Below are 11591 nucleotides of genomic sequence, written 5' to 3'. Positions count from 1 at the left end.
ATATCACAATAACAAACAAACATAAATGCAAACAACGTGCATCTAAATAAATACATGAAATACAGATTATATTTACACTTAATGTCTATATTGATGCCTACTGTGGGACATCCATCAGTCAGCATGCACTCCCCTTCTCTTCCTCAGCTGCTGATGCCTACTGTGGGACATCCATCAGTCAGCATGCACTCCCCTTCTCTTCCTCAGCTGCTGATCCCGACAGAAGAGCGAAAATTCATCAACAATATATGACGGATTATGTATTAGGACATACCGTATTTCTTTTATAAACTATTTTTTATCGTGTACTGAATCAGTTAAATAGTCAGGCAGACTGTTAAATATTTTTATACTCATGCAATGGACCCCTTACTGCCTCATTGCGAGATGTGATTGTAGGACATGTAAATTTCTTTTGTGCCTTGTCGGTCTCTCATAAATTGAATAATTAAAAGTAAAATACTCCAAGCTATATATCATAGAAGTCATCAAGGATAAAATATATTGAGAGACCAATGTTAATATATTTAACTTTATAAATGCTGGCCTACATGCCTCTCTATGTTTCATCCCCATTATTCTAATAGTCTTCTTTTGTAAGAGAAAGATCTTCTTGGCCTCTAACGAATTACCTCCCAAAACTATTCCATATCTCATGAGTGAATGAAAGTATGCATGATATACCATTTTAAGTGTTGTAACATTACTATGTGTTTTCATAATCCGTATTGCATAACATGCCTTTCCCAATCTTGGTAACAATGATTCAACCTGTGTGTTCCAATTCAAGAACTTATCAATTTCAATGCCCAAAAATTTAATATGAGTTCCCTCTTGTAATAATTCATCGTTAAACTTTAAATGTACAGGCATATTGTCACGATTCATTGTTTCAAATTTTAGTACTTTAGTTTTCCTCAAGTTTAGGTATAAGCCATTGTATTTAAACCACTGACTTAAGGAATTTAACATAAGTTTAGACCTTTCTTGAATTTCATTGATATTAATACCTGACACTCGGCATACAACAATGATTTGTTGTCAGTACTTAATGCTGACAGCAGGTCATTAATATATAAAAGGAACAGCAAAGGACCCAAAATCGAGCCCTGTGGCGCTCCATATTTTACAGTTCCCCAGTCTGAACAGCATATTCCATTTTCATTATTAAAGAGTTCAACTCTTTGTCTTCTATTTTCCAGACAGGACTTCAACCATATTTTTATTTTACCACCAATGCCGTATGTTTGCTAATTTACTCAAAAGAATATCGTGACTCACACAGTCAAATGCTTTTGTCAAATCACAAAAAATTCCTAATGAATGATTGCGTCTATGCGTTTCTAAAATATGATTAGTTAATGTATATATTGCCATTTCTGTGTTACTGTTTTTTCTAAATCCAAACTGTGTAAAAGACATTAAATTGTTTGTATGTATGTGTTGCTTTATCCTATTGTACACCACTCTTTCAAAAATCTTAGTAAAACTTATTAGCAATGATATTGGTCTATAGTTTGCCATAATTGCCTTCTCACCTGTTTTGTATATAGGTCTTAATGAGGCAAATTTCATTCTATCAGGATATATTCCATGCTCAAAAGATGCATTAAATATGTGACACAATGGTTTACTTATCTCAGTTATACAGTATTTCAATATCTTACTAGAAATGCCATCATATCCTGTAGAATCTTTTGATTTTTCCAACATAAGTATGCTCTTTATTTCCACCTCCGTTGTAGGTATTAGCCTCAGTACTTGTACTCTTCTCCAAGTATAATTATAACAATCAAGTCAAAGAGGATGAGGTGGGCAGGGCATGTAGCATGAATGGGGAGACGAGGAATGCATTAGGATATTGGTGGGAAAGCCAGAAATAAAGAGACCACTGCGAAGACCAAGGCATAGGTGGGTGAGCAATATTAAAATGGATCTTAGAGAGATAGGATGGGATGGATTGGATTGATCTGGCTCAGGATGGGGACCAGTGGAGGGCTCTTGTGAACATGGTAATGAAACTTCGGGTTCCATAAAATACTGGGAAATTCTTGAGTAGCTGCAGAATTGGCGGCCCCTCAAGAAGGACTCAGCTCCATGAGTAAGTAAGTAAGTAGAAATTCATAAGAAAAAGACTTTGAATTATAATCACATATTTGGGAAAATTAATATTTTCAACTTTGGCATGTTGTTATCATTCAATTAAAAATGACCTTTAAAGTGATATAACTCCATCACATATCATTCCTTCTTTTATACGTATATATCTTCATTTGCTGAATAATTGTTCTTGTGTGTCAGGTACACAGTTTCAGTAATTCCATTTATTTGGAAGGACTTACAGAACCAGCTCACATCTACTAAGCTCTTACAGTGTGATCCAAAGAGCAAGAATGACATGGAACCATTCTTCATGAAGGTAAGTATCTGTCTGTTGGGTACCAGACTTGGACTTTCCTGTTAAATATAAACATAGTAAGTCTGTTCCTTGGGGCACATGGTAGCGTAATTGGTTGAGGCACTATGCTACAAACCAGAAGGTCGCAGGTTCGAATCCCGATGAGGTAATTCGATTTTTCAATTGACCTAACCCTTCCAGCCACACCATGGCCCTGTGGTTAACTCAGCCTCTAACAGAAATGAGTACCAGGAATGTTCCTGGGGTGTGAAGGGCAGCTGGTGCATAAGGCTGACAACCTCACCGCCATCTGTGAGCCAAATGTCCAAAACATATGGGAACCTCAACGTCTCACAACCCTATGGGCCTTCACAGCCTGTTACAGGGATAGCTTTACCCCTTCTTTAGTCTGTTCCTTATAATTGACCGTCAACTCTTATCACAATTCTTGTACATTCAGTAGTAGAGACATCTTAACTTGTCAGCCATTTCTAGTTCCAGAACATGGCTGTTGGCAAATTTAAGAGAATTTGTTTTGATAAGTATAAATGATCAGTTACAAGAACTGATTTTGGTAATACACATCACAGATATGAATTCAGTCATGATAGACATAGAACATCATATATGTGTTTAACTAAAAAATGTAAGTATACATACTCCATTTGGTTTTGTACCATGTACATCTTTTTCATCAAATTAATATTAGGAGTGGTGTGTGTGTATCCTGCAAGGGGGTTTTTATTTTTTAACAGATACTATGGCATTTGAATATCAATGATGGACTCACTGTGGTAGAATTTTATGCATGTAGTAAAATGCCCTGCCATATTTTCACTTGCCTACTATTTTTGGTAATAAATAGATTCAGTAGACCCTTGTTATATGCCAGGGTTTGGTTCCTATAGATGACGGCATATATCAAATCAGCGTAAATGAAAGGCAAATTTTAATGTGTTTTAATGAGATGCATTCCAGTTGTACAAAATTAAGATTCTCTTTCATAACATAATGCAAAATTTTTATATATTTTGAACATAAAGATTATATATATGGATTTATGTCACATTTATTCTGTTATAAAATGTAAATATGTAGGCTTAGCTGAAGAGGAATATTTCTTTCATTTGACTCTCCAAGGTACAGTGGGAGTAACTGTTCAATTTTTCCAATCACAGGACCACGTGGGTATCTGAGAGTTGTAGCAGTTTTCCTTCTTGCAGTTTCCTTGTTTCTTAATTTTATCAGCATTGCTTCATGATTGTTCTTCTAGTGGAAGGAGCCATATTTAAATCCATACAAACTTTAAGATATGTTTACCCACCCTCCGTTCTTCTAATAACTTTTATCCTTTCTTCTAATGATACAGATTTGTGTGGCCTTTCAGCCACATTTTCACTGACAGTTGCACTTCCACCCTTATGACTAGAGCTGGTTCAACTTTTATTTTTTATTTTAAAGCAGGAATTTATAAAAAAAAATTTAAGGCACAATATTAATGTACAGAATAAACTACTGTAATGTAACATAAATAATTGTAAAAACTTAACAAACTGAGTTTCAAAATAAATTTGCAGTTAAGTAAAAGAGCCAGTACTGCACACAACAGTATACTGTATAGAGAATGACAGTATAGTATATACCCAAATGCGGCATTTTCATGGATACATGCAGGGACCCTTCTTGGTAAGGAGAGCATTGTATAGAATTCCCCAGAATTTTGGGGAAAACAAAGGAAATTACTAGACAATTTTGAAACTGGCAGATATTCAAATTGGCATATATCAAACCATCATAAACCAATGGCTCACTGCATATGACTTGTGTAATCATACCAGCGTTGCTGTAGTAGTCAGCTGAGTTGTCCTTAATAGCATACATGTAGTCGAAAGGAGTAAATGAACTTTTTATACAAACAAAAGTTCATAGTACCTGTCCAGATGTGATTAAGAGTTTAGAATCCTTTACCAAGGATGAGAAACTAAAAAAGAATTAGCAACAACAGATGTGAAACATGAGTACAGTTTGTTTTATTAATTTACAATTACTGTTTTCTATTTTGCTCTTCAGTTAAGTTCTAAGTTATGATTTTTCTTCTGGTATAGCTGATTCTGAAGATTGGACTGTTAAAGCCATTTTGCGGACTTCTTGACTGAATGGCATGATTATAAACCATATTAGTTTGCTTTGATTTTTCATTCTTTCGTCATAAATGAAGCCAATTCTTGAAGTAATTTTCCTGTAAATTTTTACCAGTTCCTTTCTCACTTTTTCCAAAATTCTGCTCCAGAAAGTGAGGGCACACTTCATATATAAAGGTACTTAGTGCGTGAGTTAATGTTGTGAATAAGTTGTCTGATGCAGGCTCTCTTGTAAGCCCTCCATCATGAAGCAAGCAGTTTTGAGCATGAACCCATGTAACCGAGAATAGTGAATGAAGGTGGTGTAAAATGGAGGAAGTGGGATTTGTGGTGGACAAAGTGGCGCTGGGGAAGGTTTTCTCCGAGTACTTCGGTTTCCCCTGCCAATCTTCATTCCACCAGTTGCTCCACAATCACCCTCACCTATAATCTAGGGCTGGTACAATAGGCCAGAAGTGGCCGCAGTACAAGGGACTTAGCCCCACCCCACTAGCAATAAAAAAAAAGGAGGAATAATCAAGGTCACAGTTTTCTAAAGGATTGTATTATATACAAAATCCTTAAATATTTTCAGGATTCATAAGATGAAAATATGAAGCCAAGTTGTTTCATCCATTTTGGTATAACCATGTTTCCTGTGGGTATATTTGTTCAGATGTCTTTCAGTTAACCTGTCCTACACAGAAGAGAAGTTATTCTTACTAAATCCTTGCCAGTTGTGTCATTTTATATATGAATTTTATGGTTTATAATTTATGGAGTAACTTATTGCTACCCGTTGTTTGATTATAGATTGTTGGAGAGATGGAGCAGGTGTATTATGAGAAGACAAGTCGACACACTATGTCAAGCACGTGTTACAACATCCATTTGCGGCCTGCAGTTATCCTAAAGAACTTTCTTCCTGTAGATCTTATATGCTGCATACAGGGTGTCCCCACAGAAAAGAAGATAAAGGCTGGAGAAAGTATACAGATGCCAACTGCAGAACCAGGCAATACAGTTATTGCTCTTCGAGTGAGTATCTCATATAACCACACACTAACCAAACAACTGACTCATCCCTTTTTGAGAAACCACCAGTCACTCAATTACTCAAGAATTTCCCAACATTTTAAGAAAACCTCAAGGTTCTTAACCATGTTCACAAGAGCCCTATATTGGACCCTATCCTGAGCCAGCTGAAACCAGTCCGTACAACTGCATCCTAAGATAAATTTTAGTGTTATCTACCTGCATACATTTAGATATTCCTAGTGGTGTCTGTCCTTCCAGCTTTCCCACCAATATTCTATATGCATTCCTCTGATCCCCCACATTATCTGGGAATAATTATACGCAGCAATCTAAGTTGGGCTGATCAAGTTATTTACATAGCAAAAATAGCCCGGAAGGCACTTCATTTTACAATGCATATTCTAAAAAAGGGAAATGGCAACACTAAAAGTTTAGCCTACGCATCTTTAGTGCATCCAATTCTGGATTGTAAGGCAGCTTGCTGGGATCCTTACAGGGAGGGAAAGATAAATGCATTAGACCAGGCGCAAAAGAAAGCGGCTAAATTTACACATCATAGGAACTGGGGAACCTTGACACAGTGCAGACAGATAGCTCGCATATGCCCTCTCTTCAAAGCGTACATGAGAGAATGGGCTTGGAAGGCTATAGGTGACAGATTACAAAGTCCATGCAGTCTGAGCAGGGGCGATCATGACAAGAAAATTAGGAGCAGAAAGCAATGGACAGATATCAGAAAATACTCCTTTGTAAATAGGACCATACAGATGTGGAACCAACTACCTTCTGATGCTGAGAGGTGAGGAGCGGAGAGGAGACAGCAAGCCACGAACAAACCCTGGACAACATCAAGAACCGCCTCATCGAGATAGACAGGTGGCACAAAATCTGCCCCATACAAGAAGGACGATAGGAGTATGGACACGAACCTACGTGGTTTAAAGAATTGACAATAAAGGTTTTTTAAATAACATCTAGAAACTTTTAAAAACTTTACAACACCAGGAAGCTGCTGTGATTGTGAAACGTTCGACTTTATGCGTACTGTGCATTATAGGATATAAGTGTATGTATTTTAAATCAAAACACCTATTGTGATGGTAGTTTCAAGTTTGTAATGATGTTCCCTCTGAAGATGGCCCATAAGGACCGAAACATGTAAGGGAGATAAGTTTTAACGTAGTAAAAACTTATATGTCACATTGGACGGAGTGGTTTGTATTCATTAACTTATTTATTTATTTGTTGTATATATTTATCAGTATTTTATTACAAATGTGCATGCTATTGGATGATAACTGTAACATTTACTTAAATTCTTCATGAACAGGTAGATTTTATAGAAAAATGTGCATCATAAATATTTGGAAATATTTAGATGTATGTGGTGCTTCAGCTTTTGAAGTATTGTGTTGATTTCTTAATGATGCAGATTTTTAATAGTGAAGAGCATATATCATCATCATCTTCATCATCAGCAGCAGCAGCAACAACAACAACAACAACAGTAACAACAACAATAAGATTGTTGACTTCTGGAATGTGATACCATGTAGTCTTATAAGTGGTTGCCATCATTTCAGAGGAGTGCATTGCAGNTTTTAATAGTGAAGAGCATATATCATCATCATCTTCATCATCAGCATCAGCAACAACAATAACAACAACTGCAGCAACAACAATAAGATTGTTGACTTCTGGAATGTGATACCATGTGGTCTTATAAGTGGTTGCCATCATTTCAGAGGAGTGCATTGCGTCCATCTTTTGGGTAGAAGAGTCACTCCTATGCCTACAGAATGGAAGTAATACGTTTCTCCCACATGTCTGTAACCATATACCAGACTGTGTGGTGTCACATAACTGAGAACCATAATCTTCATGGTCACCATTATGAGAACCTCACACCTCATGTTGTCATCAATATGGAACTTTTTTGATGAAATGTAAGCAGTTTTCTTTTATCTCATTTGCAGATTGTGGACTACCTGGAAAAGGAATGGTCTTGCAAACACGAAATCCAGTTAAATGCACCTGATTTTGCTGTATGGACATTTGATTCTTATGACAGTGCTCAGAAGGTCTCTCTAGACCTTGGAATGAATACGTTAAGCAAAACGGGTTCCATCATCATGTCGCTCTACTGTCCCTTCTGGATGCTGAACAAAACTGGTGTTATGCTGGCCTATCGGGTGAGTTGCCATGTATTCACATTTTAAACTCTTCTCATCACTGAAGATTCTGAAGTACAATTTTTGTTTTCAGATTGTCGGTCGATAACCATTTGCAGATAACAGCAGCAAGCATATTTCATTGATCTCATACTATTTCTTAATTGTTTTTTTATTTATTATAGTGTTTTTTTTTCTGTTAATCTAATTACATGATACATTTCCATTTGTTTTCAGTTTGATTTGTGAAATCCTACTGTATGGACTGATTAATAATTTCAATTTTTAACTGTGACAACTCTTTAGATGCCACTAATGTCCTTAGGTAGATTACTTTTTAATGGGAATCCCTTTGTCATATCAGAATCTTTGGCCCTTTAGTGTTATTTTGAGGGGGACTGTTACATGGAAGTAACACAATGGTAGGATGGGACTGTATGGGGGGAGGGGATAGTCCCACACCTTCCAGCACATGGAGAGCGGCATGTCTGGAACATTGTGGGCCACATGGTGGCTATAGTCATGTAACATGGTTGTGTCCCCTCTGGACATGTGAGAATTATTTCTCTTGGCGGTGGTACAGACGTTGCTGAGGGGTCTGCAGTAGCGCTCTGTGTTTATGGTGATCTTGAATGGCAGCTCATTGGTCCTGTTTGGACATGCACCTCCACCTCTACTGGTGGCATCTAACCTTGCCACCCTCTTTCTGTTTGCTGTGATATGCCCATTTTGTTGCACAGCTTGTGGTTGACTGCTGGCACGTTATGCACATGGCCACATGATCACCTCTAATGGGCCATATTTCCTAGTATGTAGATTATCCAGAAGGTAAGTTCCAGTGGGCTATTGAAAAAAAAAAGAATTTATTTCCAAATCATTTATATTGCCATTTGATGTACACATACCGTATGCTACTTTTTGACATAGTTTCCACCATTATTGAGGCACTTGTAGTAGCGGGGCACCAGTTTTTGTATCACTGCATCATAGAATGATGCCACATGCGATGCAAACTGCGTGTTAATGGCTTCCTTGACCTCGTCATCATGGAACCGCCGGCCAGCAAATGAAAGTTTTCAGATGCAGGAACAAATGAAAATCACTTGGCACCAAGTATAAGCTCTAGGGGAGATGATTGAATTGTTCCCACCCAAATGTCGCAGTGAGATCTTGCATTGCAGTGGCAGTGTGTGGGTGAGCATTGTCATGAAGCATTACAACACCCCAACTATGCATGCCATGTTGCTTGTTCTGGATTGCACGATGCAGTTTCTTAAATGTGTTACAATAGACACCTGCATTGATTGTTGAGCCTTGAGGCAAGAAATCTGCAAGCAGAACGCTTTTTCTGTCCCAAAACACTGTGCACATGATCTTGCAAGTTGAAGTGGTCTGTTCAAATTTTTTCTTTCTTGGCAATGATGTGTGCCTCCAATCCATGGACTGCTGCTTTAATTCAGGGGTTACATGTGACACCCATGTCTCATCCCCTGTGACTATGCAGCTCAAGAAATCGTCACCTTGCTCACTGTATCGTGTCAGAAAGGTGAACGCACTGGCCTGCTGATTCATTTTGCGTTCATCCATAAGCATCTTTGGCAACCAGCGTGAACACAATTTCTGAAAACGAAGTTTATCAGACACAGTTTCGTGAAGAAGTGGCCGTGAAATTTGTGGAAAATATAGGGAGAGTGATGAAATGGTGAATCATCTGTTCTCTTGAATCTTCTCTTCTACTGCATGCACCAAATCTTCATTAACCACAGATGGTCTACCGCTCCACGGATCATAATACAGATTTTTGTGTCATTCATTAAAGTGTCTCACCCATCTCCATACCATTGAATCACTCATGGCATGTTCTCCATACACCTCACACAGTTGACAAAGAATGTCAGCCAGTTTCATGTTTCTTGCATTGAAGAAACGGATTACAGACCGCATTTTACGTGCCGCGGGTTTCTCGATTTTCTTGAACCTTGTAAACATACAGGACGATGGGCGTTGAATGTAAGGCTGAAAACTCTTTATGAGTTTTAAACAGGGAATAGGAATTGGACCATTTATTTGGAACAACTTTGGTAACATATGAATTTTAATATCATTGGCTACTTGTAATGTTAGAAGTTTTTATAGTACAGGTGGTTGGGAGTTGTTGGTTGTGGGTGTAACAAATGCTGTTTGGATATACAAAACTTGACAATTAAGCAGCTGGCTGAACCTATAAAAAGAACTGTTGACGTCAATGTTTCAGAAGGTAATCAGGTTTCATCAGGAAACTGTTGCAGTTGTCAGCATTTTACTCTGTCACTTTGATTTACTCTTGCACATTATAACCCTTGGGAGACACTTTCTGAAACCATGATTTCACTAAATGTACACACTGTAAAGTTCAAAAGTTCCTGAAAGACGGTAACATTTGTGTCAGAATACCAAACTTGATGAACCAGCTGTATGCATTAAACAGTGCTGTTCTCTGCAGGTATTTTTTTTATCATAATTTTTTGGGGTGGGGTGAGACTGAGTCCAAGTGGCATTCAGCCACTGTTTGGCCTCTTGTACCAGCCCTGGATGATAGATGATGATGTATATGGAACAGTTGGTGGAATTAGAATTGTAGGAGAAACTGAAATACTCAGAGAGAATGTGCCCCAATGTCACTTTGTCCACCATAGATCCCACATGACCTGACCTTGGATCAAACCTGGGCCACTATGATGGAAAAATGGTGACTAACCACCTGATCTGTGGCATGGCCTTTTGTCTACAGGTAACCTATTAACTTCTGACAGCAAAGGTGGTGGACACCATTACCAGTTCACTGTACCTTCCACTGCTCTTTATTGCTGTCATCTGTTGCTCCTGTCTACAGCCATTTTCAGATGTACATAATGAGAGATTAGTGGATGATAGATAATATATCAAAACATGCTCTATGCAAAATATTAAATTATTTTTGTAATTGCTTTCATACATATGATAAACAGCTTGATAAAAAAAATGTAAATTGTTTTGATAATAATAAAAATAGATCATTAAAATCAGTTGTATTTTATAATAATTGTTTAATTTTTTATATTTTGTAATGGCTGTAATGTTGAAGTACTGAAACAGACATTTGGAAAAACAGAAATAATTTATCAGTAAAAAAAAGTAAAGGTATCCCTGTAACTGACTGTGGAGGCCCATAGGGTTGTGAGATGTTGAGGTTCCCACATTTTTCTAGACATTCAGCCCATAGATGGCGATAAGGTTGTTAGCCTTATGTGCTGGCCGCCCTTTACTCCCAAGAATATTCCTAGTACTCATTTCTGTTAGAGGCTGAGTTGACCCCAGGGTCATAGTGCGGCTGGAAGGATTATGTAAATTGAAGGAATCCACCTCATTGGGATTCGATCCCACAACCTTCCGGCTTGTAGCATAGTGCCTCAACCAACTACGCTACCGCGTGCCCCTAATATTTTATCAGTAACATTAAAAAGTTTTACAAGGTGAGTAGTCCATAGCTGTTGTATTTTTGTTGGTATCAGGAGTAGCTGTGATCATCTTTGTCTTACATTTGTAATAATGTGTTTCTTTTTAATAATATTTTGTAACATATTGCTTCATTACAGAGGCACAGATTGCTGAGATGAAATGTTTTCATTTTATATGTTTTGTGTCTTTGTGGTGGAATTGCCTACCTGTGTATTTGTTACTCATGTCCATTTGCTGCTTACAGAAATCCCGTAAGATTGAGCGATCTGAGACTTCTGGAAGTCCAATTAAGGTATAAAATCAACTATCCTTCCTGTGTTGCCTATGCTACATACCTGCTTTTCCTAGTCCAAATTATTTTATATGTTCTGCATATTAGCTAGCATC

At 37.6% G+C, this 11591-nt stretch overlaps 1 protein-coding gene across 1 annotated transcript in view; it reads left to right on the top strand.

Moving 5' to 3' along the window:
- The window catches only part of LOC111871223 (vacuolar protein sorting-associated protein 13), a gene marked incomplete in the record, with an annotated part of 172647 nt that overhangs the window by 104537 nt on the left and 56519 nt on the right, over positions 1 to 11591 (top strand). Inside the window, 4 exon segments of the mRNA XM_023864160.2 lie at positions 2302 to 2419; positions 5332 to 5556; positions 7533 to 7748; positions 11449 to 11496. Of these exon segments, the coding sequence (XP_023719928.2) occupies positions 2302 to 2419; positions 5332 to 5556; positions 7533 to 7748; positions 11449 to 11496 (607 nt within the window).

This window comes from Cryptotermes secundus, unplaced genomic scaffold (assembly GCF_002891405.2).
Source record: "Cryptotermes secundus unplaced genomic scaffold, Csec_1.0 scaffold649, whole genome shotgun sequence".
In the NCBI taxonomy this organism is placed as follows: Eukaryota; Metazoa; Arthropoda; class Insecta; order Blattodea; family Kalotermitidae; genus Cryptotermes; species Cryptotermes secundus.
The sequence above is the reverse complement of the archived record's forward strand: the minus strand, read 5'-3'. Positions and strand labels throughout refer to the sequence as shown.